The 22,306-nt window shown below is 37.8% G+C and overlaps 1 protein-coding gene across 1 annotated transcript in view; it reads right to left on the minus strand.

The window, feature by feature from the left end:
- The window catches only part of CDC73 (cell division cycle 73), a 103,410-nt gene that overhangs the window by 6,550 nt on the left and 74,554 nt on the right, over positions 1-22,306 (minus strand). The window contains exons 11-14 of the mRNA XM_027899248.1: positions 11,922-11,979; positions 8,946-8,981; positions 8,456-8,543; positions 1,147-1,308 (exon numbers count right to left, since the gene is read on the minus strand). Coding sequence (XP_027755049.1) covers positions 1,147-1,308; positions 8,456-8,543; positions 8,946-8,981; positions 11,922-11,979 — 344 coding nt within the window. The remainder of the gene's footprint in view (positions 1-1,146; positions 1,309-8,455; positions 8,544-8,945; positions 8,982-11,921; positions 11,980-22,306) is intronic.

The following is a 22,306-nucleotide window of genomic DNA, read 5'->3' on the forward strand; positions in this document are numbered from 1 at the left end:
AACTACCTCTCTAATCTAATCCCAAATTAATTCATTGTAAAGTCCACCAAATGCCAAACGGAAAATAATAATCAAGGTGGAGTTTGGATGTGGCTCCCTTGGATAAAAACAACACAACCCCCCCCCCCACCACCACCACTTCATATCTTTGGTCAGAAGCTCTTTAGATCTAGTCGAGATGGTTCTTAAAGATTTGATCATTAAACATTGTAAGTGCTATTTGATATTCAGAATTTCAAACCCATGGATTTCTGATTAGTTCAAGCTCTAATGACAGAGAACAATTAATTTAGGAACAAGACCTTTTCAAAGTATTCCTTTCCATTAAAATCTAATGTGGAAGTCACAAAACCACCAAATATGTCACCATCCACATCTAAAACCTCCACATTTGTGAAGAAGAAATAAAAATGCTGCATAATGGACTTCCTTAAATAACAAAAATATATAAAACAATAAAAATATGCTTCTCCAGAATTTTCCTCCTCACAGAGAACTATTTTTCATTGCACTGAGAAATGTGCTACAGACCAAATAACCCGTTTCCAGCTTTTTAATAAAAGTAAAAACTATCTATGATTCCCTTTCCCCAACTAGGGCTCTCCCTTCAGATATAAACTTCCATCAATGATTTCAATTCAATGAATGCTCTCCAATACTGGAATCACTGTTCAGTCTTTACTGTCTGATGTATTTTCTTTCCTTTTTTTAAAAATAAGTTGGAATGTCAGATGCTGAAGGTCTGCAAACATATCCTCCCAACAGACTTTCCTTCGGAAAGCAGATAAGAAAGAAGGGTTTTTCTCCCAGATCACGGTTCAGTGACCTGCACATTACAGTATCATAAACCACAAAAAACAACAGGAACATTTCTATTTGAATTTCTGGGCCATTTCAGGCAAACCTAATAAAATCAGCTGTGCTGCTCACACTGTGAAAATGCAGAGTGTGTTGCAAGATTTTAAGACCTTTTTAGATGAGTTCAGTTTCATACGATTTTCACCTAAAGACTCCCGTGCACTTAATCAAACCTGTTCTTTTATCTGTATCTTTGCTTTTTAGTGAATTTCACAGTATTTTATTGGCCCTCTCCAAATTGTGCATTGTCCTGGTTTAAGAAATTCTGCAAAGGAGAAATGTATTTACCAGTCTTGTGGCATAAGCTTCAGAGGCTGGTCTACTACTCGGTAAGGGACAGTCACGCTGACTGTAGTTCCCCCTGGCTGCATCTGGTCCTTCCTCCTCTGGATTAGAGTTTCATTCTCTCGCTGACAGCCTTGTTTCTTCTTTTCATCTGATGGTACAAACCTCGGGGAATAACAAAGCACTCAGTAGACAAGGGCAATTTACTTGATGGGATCAGCAGAAGTAGTAACAACTTGATGAGAACTTGGCGTTATTGACAGCAGTCACTGCAGCCATCTCATTTTCACTGTGTTAACTCTCCACTGCTACTCGTTCAAAACAGCAAAAAAATGTAAGAATACTGGTTCATAAGCACTTCTGATAAAAACAGTCATACTAAAACTACAAAATACTCCTCGAAAATACAGCCAGACCTGCTCATGTACATTCATGGTGCTCCTTGTCGAGCCCACCCAACACATTTGGAGATGAGGACCCAGATCACAATCTGCCAAGTAACTCTAACTCCTTTTGAGTGGCCAAATGTAACCTGGGCACTAAAACAATTGCTTCCTGGAACAAATTTTGAGAGCTCTTGGAGCCTTCAGAATTATGTTTTCTCAAAAAAAAGGGATTTTTTGATAAAAAGGTTTTTTTGAGTATGATTCTTTTTTGAGGATGGTGTTTTTACATTACCAATTATTCATTTGACATATGATACTATAATTTTTTGTTGTTTTCTAAATAGCTTCTCTGATAGAATAAGTGCTCAGAAAATACAGATGTGATCCCTGTATGACAAAATTAATGAAAATATTATACTCCCTCATAAATTATTACAGATCTTTAATCTTTCAGCCCTCTCACCTTAAAAAATAGATGCGATCCCATTTCAAGGCCCTCCTCTTTATGGTGATAACAAAATACAACGGGTCTCAAAATGTGCAACATAAACATGAGAGCAATGTAAGCCTTTTTACATATAAACCTCAGTGGATTTTGTCAAAGGAAAGACGACACAGTCATGTACTTTATAGAAGTAAAACTATGTCGCAGAAAGGGAAGTTGATGTGCCAGTGTCACCCACCAGGCCAGCAAAAGAGGGGAGTTCAGACCCACTTCCTCCTCACTCAGCACTCAGAACCTCCTGCTGCACTGTAACACTCTCACACTGTAACTTTATTTCCAAAGCTTCTGAGAAAATTAAAACAGTGTTTCATTTAACTGCAATAGTATCACCAGTACTGGTGCTACATTTTAAAAAGCACAGTACCTAATTGATAATATTTCTCTTCATTACAGCACACACGGTGCTTTTGAGCAGTTTACTAAATTTTTTTTTGCTTGTTTGCCCCATTTCTATTTGTTCTCTTCAATCTACTTCTGCTGGAATACTAAAACCCAATTTGAATGTGGTTTAACAGGCAGACTGCACTTCCTATTGCTGGAGAAACAGGAAAAAGAATGCAAAATTAAATATGAAGAAAAGTTCATTGTTCAGTCCACTTGAAAATACTAATTTTCACTACATACCCAATGAGAAAGCGGCATTCTGGGGAGAAAACCCCAACCAAACAGACACGTTTTAAGGCAGCAGGTGAAAACTGCCAATAAACCTTCAGGCAAAACTGGTTTACTTCTGTAATCTAAATGAACAGATGAAGCCCCCTTCCACTCTTCATGATTTAACAGTGTTTCACAAACAAAGTCACAAGCAATTTCCAAAGTGTGTCTCCAAACTTTCTAAAGGAAAGTAAAAAACACCCCAAATGACTGTGAAAGGTGCACTAAAGCTCCCTAGTACTGCAACTGCAGAAAAAGAATTACAGGTGTTAAAAGATGTGCTCTAAATCAAATTATGCTTATCTGTCTAGTACATGTGTGACACCATCACTGTAATGGAAATAGAAACAAAAAAGCTACACAGGACACTGGGGAAAAGTACCCTCAGGTCACCTAGAATATTACCTCAAAGAAGTTCAGATAATCATTTCCCCAGTAATTGAAGTAATTTGAAAACAGTTAATATTTACATATACTTGTATCTATCCCAAGAGACTGACGTGTACAATGACATGCTACACAGAAGAATTCAGTGCAGTTCTGCTTCGGAAAAAGCTCCCAAATGGGACATCAAAATTGAAGTATTTCTAATCAATTGGCTAATTTAAAAACTCAAAAGCCAGGTGCACCTTTAACCATGAGCAAACCTACTGGTCTGTCCTGCCAACATATCGCAGGCTTTGCTTTGCCAGTGCTGATGTTTTATATCAGTAAACTATTTTAGAACTTAAAATGAGGATTTGCTTGGTGCTCTTCAGCTTTTAAGAAAACCATTAATGAGTCGCTCGTCACCAATTAGAACTAAAGGAATCTGAGCTGAAAGGAATGGAAATAAAACAGTTTTTTTTTTTTAAATAATTAAAAACAATTAGAAATACAACCCCTCAAACACCTTTATCCAAGTGGCAGGGTTTATAGGAAAAGTCAGGATCACCTAAAATGGTGGACATATTGAGAAGAATTTTGTTATTCTGTGTCATATGCACTACACAAGAACAAATTCTTACAGAATATGTAAATAAAAACCAAACAGCCCTACTTACATTACAGTGATAATCAAATATTCATATCAACGGGGATCTAAAAGGTCACATTTTAAATTTAATTTGTAAATATGAGGAAGCAAAAACATTTTAAATGCAAACAGGAAAACTAGACACCCCTGCCAAATTTGACAAGAAGCAATATTGCTTTTCTAGAGTCTAACAACTTCACTAGTCTATCTGAGACCTCTCAAATTTGGCTAAAACAGGCATTCTCAATTCTACTTCTAGCTTTAAATGTTTCTGTGTTTAAGAACTCGTTTCAACGCTGGTTTATTGGCAGTTTCTCTCCATTTCAGCTAGAAATTGTGTTACAGCCATTAAGGTACCATTTGGTTGTGCCTCAGTTATTTACCTTCCAGACAACTGCTTCAGTTTTATTTCCTGTAAAATACTGAATGTTTTTGAATGCACTTCTCTAGGACACAACACAAAATATCTTGCTACCTGAATTTCCTGAATTCCACACAGAGAAAAGCAATAAGGGACAGCTCTCAGAAATTTTATGAAATATCTGCTTGCATTTCTGGGAACCATCGATTCAATAAGTAAAAAGTCATGTGCTTAAGAACCAAGAATCAATAGAAATTACAGTGGGATTATAAACTTAATCGTGGCCTATGCCATCACTACCTGGACATAAAACACAAGCTTAAGAAGTGTATTAAACACCCAAATAAAGTCTTCCCACATTTGTACTTGACACATTTGTAATCATTCAAAATACTGGAAATGTATTCTGAAACATGACTGTGCAGGACAGTTTCTTGTGGCTTCTCTGGATTACTCTTCCTTAGTAAAACAAAAAACACCAACAAAAAACAACAAACAAAAAAACCCCACCCAAAACAAAACAAAAAAATCCAACAAACCCTATCTACTCAGAATGCACTTTTATACCCCTATTAGGAAATTATTAGCACTCCCATCTCTTGCTGTTAATTGCCAAAATCCTTATCCACATAAGAAATGGTGCACTCTCACTTTCCAAAGACAGCAGGTCCCTTTCCCAAGGTAACAGGCAAGTGACAGAACAAGATCAAATTATGGGAGGTAACTGGCAAGATATAATACCCTGAACTGCCTGAGCTGCTCACGCCTGGGCTCTAAACTCACATCCATCACCAACATTACCTTTAAAACACTTTCACTGAGGTCAGATCAGCACTTTCTGGCCCCCAACTCAGGCCCACTGAAAATTGCATGGACGGAGAATAAGGCAACTCCAAATGTTCCCCAGTAACCGAGATCATCATAATACCCATTCTCTTGTGTTCAGAACTGCAGACTTATTTTTACAGCTCTCTCAGTATTTCTGTTATGTTACAGTATCAAAAGCTTTATACACCTATTTCTGCAAGAGAACAAAGCTCATTTTTTGTAATACATCATCCCTGAATCTATCCCAGCTACTCTGCTCAATATCAAAGCTGGATAAAGCCCCCGTGAGCTGCCTGGCCACATCTGCTGAAAGGCATCACAAGTAAGAGCATCATCATAATAAAAATACACAATCATCACCTAATCATTCACATCTCCCTGATGTCACTCTTGCTTCGCCTTTGTTCCATGGAAAGGCAAAGCCTTGCCTCTGAAAAGCCTGACTTCAGATATTCTCAAATACTTACTCTGGAAAGCCAGATTTTACACAATAATTGTGATACGTAGTGTTGCATTTGGCTAGGGAGTAAGAATAAAGTATATTATATAAAATACTTTTAAGAAACTTCACAATATATTACAATGTATTGCATTGCTGATTTTAAGTTGAGTTATATCTTTTTATTATTTTAGAAACTTTTCATTTTATGTTGCACTTGGCTCCTTATAAAAATAACCTTTCAAAAAAAGTTATCAAAAGTGTTTGCTTATTACACAGCACGTGACTTGTACATATCACAATTATATACAGAAATATCCTCCTTAAAGATCTAAGTTGCAACAAATATATTGAACAGAAAAAGCAGATATCTTGACAAAAAAAAAATATCTTAAACCAGTACCAAGCTTTGGGTTTGTCATTATACACATTTCGTTCTACACATGATAATTTTCCTGCTTTCCATATTCTCTGCCTTAAAAGAGCATAACATCAGTGATAAACTGAAGATGCTAAGCATACAAATGTCAGCCAAATCTGGTATGGAAAAAACTCTAATATACTACAGAGCTATGAAAACACTTAGTAAAAACGTTGGTATAATTAACAGGTTTCTCTCAGTTCTTAACAACTGAATTTAAGGCCTACCATAGTACTGGAAGGAGACTCTGCTGTTTATTTTATAACCACCAACCTAAAATATCTGTCACTGATAGCACAGTTAGTTTTTTTTCATATCCAAAGTGACAAAGCATTGCAGTCCAGTTATTTATTTAAAAAAAACCAGCATTGTAGACAAAAACTATCCTAAAGGACAGAGATTCCCAGCTATGACTAAGTTCTGATTTTAAGTGGTTTGGTCTCTAACTGTAATTTCAGGTAATTCTTTTCCTTATTTTGTTTTAAGAAACATTTAAATGGATGGAATCACAGAAGTTGCTTTATTTATGAAACCCAAATACTCATTCTTTATGATCATACACTTGACAGACGTCTGTTGCCTCAGGGATCAGACATGGAAGAAAAACCCATCCTATAAACAGCTTCCACACTGTAACCATCCTGGGGGCATCATTCTCCCAGGCTTCTCCTACTTTTCTTCACAGTCTCCCCTGCAATGGCTCTTCCCTTCCTGCTCCAAAAAATCTCTTCTCCTTCAGCTGTGTCACTGATCTCCTCTGATGGCAACTACAAGAAGGGTGACTACCTCTAGAAATACAAGAAATGCAAATCTACCTTCATCTTCCTCAGCAGGGGTAAGGGAGGGAGTAATAACTTAGGTGTGTCTTTTCTATCTGGATAATATTTCTTTATTCCTTGTGGCAATGACAGGAGTCTTTGAAATCTCCACTCTTCTGTCAAATTTAGCTGTATGTGGGGAATGAGTTAAAGAAGGTGGTAACTTAAGAGGCAGAAATTAGTTAAGTCTTTTTCCCTTGGAAAACCATCATATATCTATCAATCACTCTCTACATCAAAACTAGTTCTACACTCTGCATAGCTGAACAGTAAAATAAACCCTGAAGCCTTTCCTAAACAAAGTACTTCAATAAATCTCAATGCAACAAAATACAGCCCAGGTGGTGTATTTCCTAGAAGAGCACTGGAACTGTCACGGTTAAATTAACACTTGGCTCTTCTGAATTCTGCTATTGCCCTTCCGATTCATTAACATACCTTGCTTCTTTGCTTTCTCTTTCATACTGGCTAACTACATCAGTGTCCTCCTTTGAACCCTTAAACTTAATTTCCTTTTTTTTTTCTGGATCATGTTCCCTGCATTCTGAATATCAGCATCCTCATGGGACTGGAATTCAGAAGTTAACTGCTACTTTGCCCTGATGGAGCTGAGAACAGCTGAAAACTCTGTCTCCTGGCACAGATATGTTAGTCATGACATACAGGTGCCTTATTCCTTCCTAGGTATTCCTATACCTGGCATAGGTACAGATGCACACATCATATATACAGAGAGATGTAAAATCCAAGGCTTGTTGTGAATTTTTTTCCTGAACGTAAAAACCCACATAAACAAACAACATCTCTGTCAACCCCATTATATCAGTCCAGTGACTGCTTGCACATTATTAAACTGTAATGTTAAAAGCTACCCTTCTCTCCAATTAAATATTTCAGAGCAGACATCAATAGTCCAGCACTTCCTGCATCCTCGATGGTTTGTGGCAGTGAGCTGGGAACTCCAGTTAGATCAGAAGGCGCTTTGGATCTCCCAGCACAGCTTTATAAAATCCCAGGGCAGCTCCAGTGGAAGCCAAGGCACCACAATAGGACAGGCTGCTTTTGAAGAAGAGCAGTTTTACAGCCTCACAAAAGACAAGGCAGGGGGGTGATAAAAAGACAACCCCTCCATTTTTTGAACATACCACTGTGGACAATCTGCAACAGTGTATTTCTCTGTGAAAATGACTGTCTGTTTCAAAAAAAAAAAGAAAATCAACTGATATTTACTGACAGGCAAGTCTAAATGCCATGATCTGTTAGACAAGCAGAAAGATTCATTCAGCCACAATGAATTAAATCTTAGAATGATCAGATGTGTGATGCGATAATCAAATTTTAGCAACTCACTGATATTTCCTGGATGAGTTTGCATCAATATCTCATGACAATATGTGAACTTGAAAAAAAAAAAAATTCTTTCTTTACACAACCAGCTGAGCTGCTTGGCTGATACAGCCTAATACAGACCCTCCAGTCACCTTCTTCTTTACGAGAACTGTGGTCATTTCCCAAAACCTTTTCTGAGCTCTAGGAGCACACTGATCCTCTTCTCTAAGCCTTCTTCCATTGTAAGGGTTCACTAATTGGTGCATTTATGTTACATAAAAGAAAACCACTGCAGACACTGAAGTGGTACTGCAAGACTCTGTCCTCAATCTGCCCACTGGGCTCAGAAGTCACAAATGAGCCAAAACTCTGAAAATAAGTTCTTGCTTTATTCCTGCTCGTCAAAAGGAATTAATTTCTTTTATACTCTGGTCTGTAAAACTGGCTTGTCACAAGAGAGTAGATGAACCCTCTTGCTTAATTACTAATTAGGTACTAGTATAACTTTGTATCTGAAAACAATTTGTTATACAGTATGTTCTAATCAGCTACTTACTTCAGATCTTGCAGAAGGTCCTTTGCATTAAGCATTGTTATTAAAGAGGTCGTGGCTGCTGGAATAATGATTATGGGAGTTCGAGACCCTGTAGAGATAATAAAGTTAGACTTGCCTGGGGTTTTTTTTGGTGTGTTTTGGTCGTTGGTTTTTCCCCACCCCTTTTTCATTAAAGGAGCTGGACATAAAGACAGAATTCTTGCTTAACGAGTCACAATCTTGGAAACGTATTCAAGGAAAATGGTAGGTAAAAACTTTTCTAAACTAAAGGTTTTCACTCACAAAAGAACTATATCATTGTATCATGAGTGTCCAAGTAAGGGTAGGACCCATATTTAGCAAAACAGAACGCTGTCTGCATTCCACTCCTTGTTTATGTTGTTGCTTGTGGTTCCAGGAAAAAAAAAAAAAGAGAGAGAGAGAAAAAAAAAAAAGAGCGTGCACAATTCACACAAAAATGAAAAGGATCATGTAACTAAAACTGACTCACCTTTTTTCTGGTTTGGAGGTGGTCTTGCTTGAGAAACTGAAAAAAAAAACCAGAAAACATGTCAGGATGACTAAGACATGCACACAAACGTGATTGCAAGGCAACACTTCCATGGGTTTAATTGCAGAAGGGAACAAGAGTCGCACTACAGTCATTAGATCATTTCCACAGATGCAATACACTAAGCTGAAGAAGGGAGTTATAATTTGGGTCTGAGTATTCACCAAACAAACTTTTGACCGTCTGAAACAGATGTGAGGAGAGCTGAGTCAATCTCTCCCGGTTTCTCTGAAGACAGTCATCCCTCTTCATCCTCCACAGAGGGTCAGGGCACAATAGCATTGACAAGAATTGCCAGCAATCTTGAAGAAAACCTGCTTGTAGATCTTAAATTCAATAGTGCTGAACCAACAGGAAAACTGTTTCACAACAACCTGATCTTTACAGACCCTCATCTTTTCCTTAGCAGATATTACTGTACATGACATCCATAGGATTTAGGCATCCTTAACACATGGAGAATGTTCAGCAATCAAAATCTGAATTTCAGGGTTACTCAGGTTAATTTTGGATTGCAGTTTGAGGTACATGAGCTCTTTGGGTGCCAGAAACAGTTAAACTTCACAGATATGGTAGCACTCGTGAAGAGGAAAAAAGCCAACCAAACAAAAAAACCTCAACAAAAATAACCCTCAACCACTAAACAAAACCACACAAACTCTATGGGACAGACAGAAACCAAAGAGTTCCCTCCCCACTTCTGCAATAAAATATTTCCACCTCCACCTTCCGAGTTGTGACTGCCTGAGTATGAGGGAGACAATGCATTCCAAAGCTGGAAAAGTATCCTTGTTTCTTCACTTTGATGCTATTACTGAATTACCTGACTTCCCCCAAATAAACATATCATAGCTCAGTATTCAGGAGTCCTAACTTCAGAAAAGAACTGCTGTGCCTGATAATCACCATCATACATGTTTATCCTAATACAAAAAAATCCTAAATGGTGAGCAGTAGAAAGACTGCTGCAGACTAACTCAAGTCTCAACTGCTACTATGCACGACAAATTTCATTAATTGACTTCCAATTGCATAGCACAGACTTGCTCATGTTTATTTATGACCAACTGTTTCAGAAACTTCCTAGAACAGTATAAATATTCACAACACATAGTTGCCATTGTCGAAATATTGAGACCAATATCCTTAATTATCTTTTCCTGACACTGTCAAATGCACAGATATAATCGGCAACACTATATTGAACTACATGAACTTTACCTACCCAATGTTTTGTTTTGTTTGTTTGTTTTTTAATTTAAGTATCTCCTTAATGTAAAAATGTCCCTGAAATATATGGGCAGTACCAGCTGCATAAGAAAAAAAAAAGAAGAGAAAAAAAAAAAAAGAGCGGGAAGGAGAATAAATATCTGTAAGAAATCTGATAATGGTACCAAGACAGGTTAGTAGAAAAGTTGGTACTGTAAAATATTGCCAAAAAAACCCACAAACCCTTACATCAAAAGCACATCTCAGACATATTTTCCAAATCACTACTGCACAACTGTTTAGCCCAATTTAACTAACACTTCTTACGTGCAAAGCAGCATCCTCCTGGAAACAGCATGTTTTAGTTACTTTGATTGCTAAGAATAGAACAGTTGAACATTTTAAAATATCCTAGAACAGGCAGAAAAATAAACCTCTTCTGACTACACCTCTCTTCTTTATTCCCTCCTCAACCTACAACATAGAGGCAAGAAAATGGATTGGGATTGGCCTTGGAGAAGGGCAGTACCAGTATAACCTGTATAACATAACAAAAACCAGCCTCTGCCAGGAACTGCCCAGGAAGTCACAGCCAGCAGCAGGGACTGTGACAACTCACATTTCTGTTCTTGCCACTGCAACCCTTTTCATACTGCTGTCAACTCCATTTGCATTATGATGCTTAACAGGGCTGGTGAGATAAGTCTGACAGGCAGCATGACCTTCCCAGTACCAAAATAACCAAACAGAAGAATCTGTGCACAACAGCATTTAGGTATGCTGAGAGCATTCAGTATTAGAATAGATTTTTGGGGAAGAATCAGCTTTACAGTATTATGTCTCAGCATTAAATCCTGCTAATAAATCTCAAGGAATTAGCAAGGCACACATTGAAAGCATTTAGTCTCAACAAGGATATACAGTATTCCACCAGTACTTCTAGAAAAAGCATATCCATTTTAAATGGTAGCTTTGTTTCCAAAACCCCCCAAAAGTCCCCACTGCCTTCATAACATCATCTTGTTCTGAAATAACACCTTTCAACTGAGACTTTCTTCCACCCAACCAGAAATTCTCATAGTATGTAAACCAGGTGCAGGTCTGCCCATGACTGCTTGGAATCACTGTTTGTCTCATGTACTGTCTGTGCTCTTACACTCGTCTAAAAACTCTTCCTAAGGGTTTCTTTTTGAAGAAAAGTTCTTTTATAATTCTATCACTGAATCACAACTTGAGATTCAATCTGACAGACAAAGGGACTTGGTAGCCAAAAGCTACTAACTGGAAATTCAAAAGCCAGTTGAGGATTATGGTCCTGTTACAAATCCATTTGTGCTAAGAAGTGTGAAGAAGTAACGATAACACATTCAGAGAATTACTTATTCCTGATCTATTAATCATAGAAGTAATAATATATCTGTTTCTGAGATTAGCTATGCTGTTTAGGTTGTTTCTCCTTGGAGCATTAACAGCTCTCATTAGATATTTGAGTTGGAATTTCTGAAGTACCACGCCCACAAGATGGGGCAACACACTGAAGAGAACCAACCCAAGTCCCATCGTGTAACATTAAACCAAAGGTTATGCTTTCTTTCCAATACATGCACTGCTAAAGACCACAAATAAATGACCCCCACTTGATTCTCCAGCTAAGGCTTTCAACAGCATTTCTTTGACACTCATCACAAACGGCAGTAACCACCTTACCTGGTCGTGGCACAGGCTGTGCTGCCGGAGTTTGTGTTTTTCGAGCAGATGCACCTTCCTTTTAAAAGACAGAAGAGGTAACATTAACAGCTGACCTCCTTGTCAGGTACACGGGTTTTTCAAATGAACACAGAGCTATAAAGGGTATCATGAAAAGGAGGGCAATATGTTTCCATTAAAGGGAAGAAAGAAAATACGGAAATAATTCCAAACTCTTTATAGATTCTGAGACTTGGGGAGGACAGACAACCTCATAAGCTCTTACAGGTTTACATTTTCAATATAAAGTGCAAATCATAAGCTTTTTTTTCCTCTGTAACAAAGAAACCTCTCCCATTAATAGTGTTGTTTTGTTTTACCTACAATCACCAAAGGTTAGTAACATAAATGCAAGCAATTGGCTGTAGAAATTTCAAAACAAGATCTGCTTATGCTCTGGATGGAAAACCAGGATCAAGAAATTGCAATGCATTCCTGCCTTGAGGAGTTTTAGTGCCCAGAAATAGCACTCCATGATAATTAGTTCTGCTCATGCCTTATCCAATTACCTTAATGTAACACACAAAAGACCTGCACTATTGTTTGTTCTTGTCAACTCCGCAGAGTCAACACACCAACAAAGAAAACAGTGGAGTCACACATGTCTGGTTCCAAAGCAACACTGAATTCCTGCAAGAACAAATTCTGTTCTCAGTTACTGCTGTAAAACCTCGCTGAACAAAACACGTATCACTAACAGTGGGGAAAAGCTGCTCTATAATCCAGCCACTTCTATTCGCAGAGCTGACAGAAAACCTTTTAACGTGAAACCATGCATTTTACCTGCAAATTACTTAAACACTGTGTGAAGTGTATCCTAGAACCATGAGACACTCAGAAAGGTCAGAGATCCCACTCAAGGGAAAAACCTGTTGGAAAGGTCTCCAGTATGGCACTATCCCGTTTCTATGTCCGTGCATAAACAACAGCACGCTTCGGGATCCAAAAGAAAAAAAAGCTGATGAGCAGGATCAAGTTCCATGATTTAAATAAGACTTAGAAGAATTGCTTTTAAGTTTCCATCATGAAAATTGAAACTCTTTTTATCTCAAGATCTGTGAAGTACAAATAGAAATCCCTTGACAAGCTCTCAGAAAACAAATTTACTCAAAACCTCACTTCCCTGAGCTTTAGTGAAAGCCACCCATGATTAGTTACAATAGGCTGGAGCTGATATTTGGTACAGTGCACAGCTTTTGTAACTTGTACAGGCAGCAACCTCTCATTAATCTTTAATATAAGGATTTAACCCAAAACTGCAAGAAATGGATTAATCCCAAATTTTTCTGTACTCTTTTCCCAAAATTAAAATACCATCACTTATGTAGGGCAGTTGAGTCAGTATCTGTTATTTTAAGACTTACTTTTTTAGCAGGAGAGAAAAGGTATTTTTGCCAGTGTCCTTTCACAATAATTACTCAGGAAATGATAAAAATGACAATACCACCACACTGTAAAGGAAGAGCAGCAGGAAAGGCTGACTACCTTTGAGAGAAGCCTTGCAACTGAGAAATAGCACCTTTCTTTCAACTTCCACTTTCCAAGAAAGTTGAAATGAAACATTTTCCACCTCTTTCTATAGAAAAAATGCCATTTTCTGTGTCATAAGACTGACTCTGTGCTGGACTAGTTATACATTTTGAAGAAAGCAAGAATTCCCCCAAAACACTTCCTCAATTCACAGCACTGTATGAAATGTAAAGAAAAATCATCATCGAGCTACAGAAACTTCACTTCCTGTAACTCTAAGTTTCCAAATTTTAAATTCAATTCAGTTTGCATGGATGCGTAACTATAACTGCCTGCAGTCCACAAGTTCATTCCTCTTCCCATCCCCACAGAATCAGCGGTGCAACTCATCTGCCTATTATTCCACTTTTCCATGTCCCAAAGAGACCCTGCAGGTCCCAAGGCAGCTGCAACAAAGGGAGAGGAACAAGGAGCTGCTCCAGAGATGAGTTTTTGGAAACTCTTGTAAAGGATTATAACCAAATCAGAACCAAAGCCTTGCTTTGGTTTCTCTGTGACTTGAGCCTAACAAAATGACTGGCAAATTATCTGTTTCGGGAGTTTTTTGTACTCTCCCCTGAATTGCCTTCTCTACAGTGAGTAACTGGAAATTTAGTGAAGAAGCCTAAAACAAAAAAGCAAAGCTTGGAGAACAAGGCAACTGAAGCAAACAGAAATATCACCCCTGGAACAACAGCAAAGTACATTAAAAAAATTACATAAAAATATTGGATTAATGGTAGGAAATAAATTAACTTAAATGAGTAGAAACCACTTCCATGCCTATGACTATTCTATTTCTAAGAACAAATTCTGCAAATCAATAAATTGTGGAGATCACAGCTTTTAGCTGTATAAATTGGTGCCTCAAATGATGATAATTTCAGGAATGAACCTCTCTCAGCTCAGAGCTCCTGCTATTCTGGCATCTTGGCACAGAAGCTCAGCTGTCACCTACTGAAGGTGTAACATCAATCCTTTGTAGCTGATTTACATCCCTTCTCTCTTTATGATTTTCAGTGACCTGACAACCACCTCCTGTTTTGTAAGAAATGCAGACAACACAGCAAAAGAAACTCTGGGCAGTGTTTCACCCCCACATTTCTTGAAGGGTTTGTAAGAAGAAACGCATACTCTCCAGATGAGGAAAAAACAGAAGTACAGAGCTGTGATGGCTGACAAGATACACCAAGTGGAGAGGAAAACTTGCTGACGATAAGGAAGTCACGATCAGGAGAACTTTGTTAATATTCTCCTCTGACCTGCTAAGTCTGAATAAAAAATTAATGCTTTTTCCAAAGCATTCAGATAGAGGTATAGGTTTTTCCTATGGCAACACACTGGCACAAGGTCTGTTCCCAAGGCAGGTGTAACCAGAGAAATGCACACTAGGATTTCTCCCAAAGAAAAAGAGGATTAATCTGACAGAGTAAAACTTCATACTTGGTTCATTTAAATATTCAAGGTAGGTGCTGCTGATCGTTTGTGGCCTGTCAGCTACTCAGAGGCAACTCACTGTTGGATTGCTCCAACTCCCTGTAAAGGCAGCAGCTTATTTCTCAGAGCGCACAGTAAGATATTTAAAATCTTCTAATGTCAAGTTTTTAATCTAAAAGTTACTCTTAAGTAACCAGCACACAGCAAATTCAAACTCCAGCTTAGGGGAGCTTTTGTTTGTGCAGCTGTACCCTAAGCATCACAAGCAGCAGAAATCACTGTTTAGCTATTTAAAGAACATTCATTTCCTCAAAATTTCTGAATACTTAACAGTTTTGCTTGAAAATGACATACCTAATTCTTATGCATAAGCTGTTTGAGACTGTTAAGGACTATATTATGAATATTCATAAGTCAAAACTAATTTAGTAACAAAACCATGTAATTTGAAAAATACAAATCTTCTTTAAGACAACCACTTAACATCATATTTTAATCAAAAACGTATTACTTGGTTTACTTGTGCTAATTTACCATAGAAGGTTTTATATATATATATATATATATATAGTTTACTTATGATTTACACTAAGAACATAAGTATTTAACCATTCAGAAGCAACAACCTGACATGGAATGTAATCAGGAAAACAGATACCAAAGGCTTCCTACTTTGCTGAACTTCACTGCACCATTTCCCTACACTGCTGTGTCTGCTGTTCTGTGGGATTCATTCCCTTCCAGTGCTCGTGTTTCCTCTCCTATCAGGCACTTCCAAAACCACTGCTCAGTAACTGGTTTTGCCTCTGCTATTTAGCACTGTCCTACCTGAACACCTACAAATATTGGGTTCACCAACCAATGCATGAATGGGGAACAGCTCAGTACATGGGGTTAGCATATCTATAGCTGGATTTAAGTTACTCAAGAGTGGGTGTTGTTTTGTTTTGTGGTGGTTTTTTCTCTCTTAAACAACTTAAAACCTTCTGGAGTTTTTCTGACCCTTGTAAAAATAATATTAATTTTAAAAATCCTAACTGTTTGTATTAATTTGCAAAAATTCCCCATTGCCAATATTAACCCGATGCCAGGACCCAACTAGTACTTTTCTACATTTTAGGGAAAAAAATAAAAATCCGTATTTTAGATACCCAGTACTTTTCTTAGGTCGAAGCGTACATTAACATCCACAGTTAGGTTACTTTCACTTCCCAATTGGAATCACAAATTGCCTCCACATAACTCATGCTACATTTTAGAAAATAAACCCCTATGTTTTAAGTCGAACTATTACAAGTATCTTATTGCAGCTTCACAAGCTGAAATAGTGGAAGGAGAAAAACAATCTCACTGCACATTCTCTGTCCCAACTGGTTTCTATGAAGAGATCCAAAAAGCCTTTAGTATTTTGGCCTGTAAAAAATGTTTAGGTGCAACAGATAGAGTTGACAATTTGATGCCATCTTCTGGCTTTTTTAATTTAGTAAATTTAATTTCTACCTTGTTCCTTCATAACATGGAAGTTTGAACAAGAACTTTACCCAGAAATCTAAAATTTATAAGGTAACTTCCATGTTGCTGCACAGAAACAGTACAAGTTAAAAGTAACATTTTTAAATTAAAAGATTCTGCAAGAAGGATTGGCAACTGCTTGCATGGAAAACATAGTGCAGCTTCCAGCTTCACCATCCACGATGGAAGACAATTCACCCAAAGATGATTCTGTTTGTAAGGATGGACGGAGTAAAATTTGGATCTCAAAAGAGGAATAAAATAAGTACACGTGGATGGCAAGCTTGTAGAATTATCTTTAAGAACAGACTTAAGTTTATCTATTCAATTTAGGGTACAAGAGACTGTGAGAACTCATTTTGACTACCAGTAACTGTATTATTATTATTTCCTGAGTGACTTTAAGTACTGAGCCTTTGAAAATTCTAGTAAAGCCAGCCTAAAGAACTGTAACAAAATTTAAAACATCTGCACAGTTTAAAGGAATATTATTTTTCTATCAGTTAAATATTGTACATATCAACACATGAGAAACAGCCTGAACAAAGGACTGACTTCAAAACCAGGTATCTAAAAACTGGTCCAGATGCCCTGCACTTGAAGCTTGATAGAAACATCTATTTCAAATAAATAGCTTGGATTTTGAAAACATAGAGCTTTGTTCTAAAAATTTAAAGCCCTTAAAAGCCTTAGGGAAAAAAAAAACAAACCTTTCAAAGAATCAAGCAAAACAATCCAACTGAGTGGCTCTGCCTCTGCAGCCTCCCCAATAATTCTCTGACTTCTGTTCAAGAATATTTTAATAATGTTTTAACTAGTATTTCACATCATAATTTTATTTATACATGAAACTGGTAAAGCTTATTTTCCTACTTCTACGCACACAGATCTGCATGCAGTCCCCCAAGACATATTTAAATAATAAATTGCAAGCTTTTAACTGCCTTGCTAATTTTAAACTATGCTGAAAAAAAAAATGGAATTTGATAACAAGACCTTAACTATTGTGCAAATACTACTAATATTATAGTAATTCTCACTTCGTTGCTTGCAATATCAATAAAAAGGTCATTTCTACTGTTTACATTGTTTCAGCTTCCTTATATCCTAAGAGAGAGAGTGGGAGTTAAAGCAGAATTACAGATACTTTTACAGAATTCATTTTAAAGGATGAAAAGTTTATCATTATTTATTAAAGGATTCCAATACCAACTGCCTAAAGAAAATAACATCACAGATTCACTATCTCCTACTTTGACAACTACAAACCTGATGAGACAAGACAAAAGGGCTGCTAAAAACACGTAAATGGTGCTTATTTCAAAATACAGAACTGTTTATAGAATCATAGAATCCTTAAAGTTGGAAAAGACCTACAAGATCAAGTCGAACATTTAATATATTATATTAATATATATTATACTGAAGATCATGTCTTATCCAGCATAGTCTGATGAAAAAATATGAGGAGAAGACTGCCCATCCTCAAATTCAGCTGCAGGACAGAAAACTTGATGCCCATTTTACAAGGATAAGGCCCATTCTAGTTTTGAAAATACTGTTGAATTAAGTCCATGTAACAAATTTTGCCAAGTGTAGAGAAATCAGACACAGGCAATGCCCTGGGAACAAGCACAGCGTCACAGAGGGACACGGGAGGACCAGGGAAGGGTGGCACCAAACTATGCTGATGCCATCCAGGGACTAAATGAAACTTAAATCCTAACACCTCTTCTCCCACAGTGTTCAAAGTAAACTTCCACTTACAAATCTGGTCCTTTATTAATCTATCATAGAATTAAAACTGACAAGTTCACTCAAATTCTGAAACGCTGACGCTGTAAAACATAATAAAACCCAGAAGTGATGGGTGTTATCAGTAACAGGTTCAGCCTGGGGACGAGGGTCATTGAAAGGCACGGAAAATACTCCCTGAAATTTCTTATTCGTTACAAACAAGTTAAAAGAAATTTGGTTTAAACTTGGAAAAATATGATTGAATTAACTGGAGTGCTTACAGATAGCTTAGGCAATATTCTGGTTCTGCAAAGAAAATTGTTCTAAGTAAGCCAAATCACAGCTGAATTGAAAAGAAAACTGTACTTAATAGTGGGTAACTAGGGACAAGAGCATATAAATATGCTGAAGAAACAAAAATAATGGAAATTAATGGAAGATGCTTTTGAAAAGAGTTAATGAAAGCCACAATTACTGAGGTATAAACACTAAGTATTACCGCCAAAGCTAAGAGATCAAAACCCTCTGAACAGTTTTCCCAGGAATGTGCTAGAGCTCCTCCCATCTTTATCCTTGCACAGAGTATCTGTAAAACTAAGGCAGTTGTCTTGAATTTACAAGAGTCACGTAATTCCAAACTGTTGCTATTGAAATAGCAATTTCGAGTTGAAGAGGAATGTTGGTGAAGGAGCCAGATTAAACATGTAAGCACTTCCATTTTCCTGGGGATAAGCTGTTTTCATCAAAAAACAACTCTTAATCCTGAGAACTCCAGAGGGCTCCTTTGTTTGTTTGTGCGTTTGTTTTAAAAATAAAGGCCTGCCCATAATATACCTACCCAGGTTTATTTAAATGCCTCATGCCCTTGAACTGAGTGAAAAGACAAAAGCAGATTATCACTAAAACAATTATTTTTGTTCGGAATTCTTCCCCTTTGGGTTAGTTATCTGAGCCGGCCTCACACATATAAACTTGGCAACCAGAGAGGGTTTTGACACACACGGTTTGAGCATGAAAGGATTGTTTCACCCCTCTCAAAAGGCAGGTGCAAAGGTTTATACACTACTGGGTATCTGTATGCCAAGATCAGAACATGCCACATCAGTGTCACAGAACTGGAATTTGTATAACTGTGAATTCGCTACAATTGTCTACTGTTTTAGTCTCCATCTTTCAACTTCACCCATTCATATCTAGTTTCAATACCAACTTTAACGGCCAGAATTAGGCACTCACAGGAAGTGGGTTTTCACCAGAAATACCACAGAATACAGGGCCCAAGGAATGGATTTGCATAAAAGCACAACTGATATGGAAACTCCAAACACATATAAAGAAGCATTGTTATTTTTCTGTTTGGATCCTGCTTTGGAAATGGTATTCAAGGGAACAGTCACATGTACATTACAGAACATGTTCAGCACAGAGCAACAGGGACACCCCACTTACACCTGCAGTCAGTGAGCAATAAATGTGCAGAGGAAAAGGCTTTAAGTGACCTCAGAAAGGCTCCCTTGCAACTTTTAGAAAGATTCATGAAATGCTTTGTGTGAGAAGAATATTTTTAAAAGTTCTGCAGGTGCCTAAACGAATACAGATGGATCCATAACTTTCGTGAAAATTTCTCCGCAAACAAAAAATCCAAATTGAACCAAGGCCCAAGCAACAGATTAACTTTGTGTGATGCTGTCCAAAATCTCAATGCAACAGAAACTGGTGAGGCTCTGTCCAGACTCCCCTTGGTTATCCTGACTTCCACTGCTAGAACAGGGGATGCTGGACTAGAATTCAAATACAAAGGCAGCTTATTAAAGACCTCGAGTTATTTCATGATTGCTTGTTCAACAACTTATCCAGCTCCACCTGTTCCCAGTTGTACTTCATCCTGAAGTGATCTTCTCCTTTCTATTCCCTGAAAAGCACTTTGAATATTCTTCTTCTGTACCTCAACACCTTCAGCAATCCCAGCACTGTGGTTATATATTACATTACGCTACAAGAAAACACAATTATCATGGGTGATCATGGGCAGAGATGAAAGCAATTTCCCAAGTAATCACCCTGCAAGACTTAAAATATCTGAGAAAATCCTGAAGCTGTGATCCTTGAGGAGCCAGTGCAGCACATTGAACAGCAGAGCCATGAACTCTTAGTTGATTGTGCTGCCTAGAAAAGGAACTGCCGAGTTCAACAATGTGTTTTTCAGGATCCCAAGGTTTAGCTGCAGCTACAACAAATTGTAGCACACAAGCCAAGAGATGAGGACTTGACTGATGACAGAGATGCGTGTAAGCATACAAGGGAGTTGGATATGGAAGGGGCTATTTTGAACTGCCACAGGCCAGGGAGAAGGTAAAAAAAATATTCTAATTGCAGAGTGCCTTGTACTGAAAACTTCCTCCTTGATGAATAACTGCTCATCTGCTATGCAAGTTGGGCTGCAAAGGAGGAGGTGCTCTCTGAGAATCACAAAAGGTGACAGTTCAGAGGCCTGCTGTAACCGGAACAGGGGGCTGGTAACAACAAACTACAGTCTGTTCAGTCCGTGGAGTAATAGCAGAGACAAGAATTTATCCTATCTCCAATCTTCTTCTCAACTCTTTTTATTTCTTTACTTTGGGAGTTTTACACAAGCACACCCCAAGATATTCCTGTCAGACACCCTTTGCTTCACTGGTTACACCAAAGTTAAGTGACAGAAACTGCATGCAGAGGGAATAAAGGAAAAAATACACAAGTTATCTAAACCATTTGCAAACAGAGTAGTGAGTCTGCAGCATAACTTGGGTTATGAACAAACTGCCTTTGTATGAACAAACTGTCTGTTGAGACAGAGCAGATTCGTTATCTCGGGTGCTGGTAATAAAATTACTGACAAGACACTGAGACATGAGAGACATCTGCACAACATAAGACAAGCAAGTTAGAAATGGAAAAGTAATTCACTGCAAAAGGCTCTGAGTTTTAATCCAGCATGGAAGTGTTAAGATTTCTGGACTTGCATATGCTGCAGTTACCCACACCCTGTAATTCCCCTAGACTGGAAGATTGGACATTTTAAACTGCTTACAAGATAACGAGAATACTGTCCCTAAAAATTTGTCCTGCCCCAGCTGCCTCAGTTCACAAGTTCATTTCGAGCTGCCATATGGGGGAAAAAAAACCAACTAAGAATCAAAATTAACCATATTCACAACCCCCCTAGATTCTGTCCTGCTCTTACTCTACAGATTTTATTGCTTTATCTCATTAAAAAAAAACAAACAACACAGACTGAAAGGAAGAAAATATGTTGTGTACCATGAAGACAGGAAGTTAATTAAATCAGGATGCGAGCAGAGTGGTTTTTTTTAGGATGGTCGTAGGAGGACAATGGTTGAACAGACTTTTTTTGCTTTGTAACAGTGTGGCTAAGCACCTCTGATCATTATGCCAGCAAAAGGTACCACTTCTCTTTGGCAAGAACACAAATTCAGTCATTTACCCCTCCCTTAGATGCCTAATTTAAGCCTTAATTTACAGTTTGTACAATGAGAAAAGCCCCTGTGAAATGTTTGCCAAGCACTGCACATCCCCACAGAATGTGCAAGGTTAAAACACAGGGGAACAGCAACCAAAACTTCAGACAAAGCTCCCTGCACTAAAACCACCAGTGATGGGGGTGGGATTACTCCCATCACTGCCAGCACAGATCCTGTTCTCTCATCTCCTTTCCTCGTGTGCAGACAGCAGAATGGTCTTGGTCAACAGGTTGACAACGTGTTCAGAGGACCTGATCCACACTCAGGTTTTATCACAAGAAGATGAAAAATCTGCCCCCAAAGACAGTTAGTGGTCATCCTGTGAATAAACTTTTGTTTCACTAAAAATACTAAATCAGAGAAACCACCTGTTGTGAACAGACACAGTGCCTTACATTTTCCATATGCAGGGTGCCTTAGGAGAAAAAAAAACTATCAGGACCAGAGCTGACATTTGATTGCAATGTTTCTTTCTGCCTCATGATTTCACACACCACATCAAGTACAACAAAAGACGTCAGTAGGTATGACTTCAAAGAAAATACATCTACTGCTGGATTTAAACTCTTATATTCTGATTTTAGCAAAATAAACACACCCATGGCAACATTTTCCTACAGTTTAAGATAG

This window comes from Empidonax traillii, unplaced genomic scaffold, assembly GCF_003031625.1.
Source record: "Empidonax traillii isolate 1590-97213 ecotype Southwest subspecies unplaced genomic scaffold, ASM303162v1 scaffold652:size654491, whole genome shotgun sequence".
Classification (NCBI taxonomy): domain Eukaryota; kingdom Metazoa; phylum Chordata; class Aves; order Passeriformes; family Tyrannidae; genus Empidonax; species Empidonax traillii.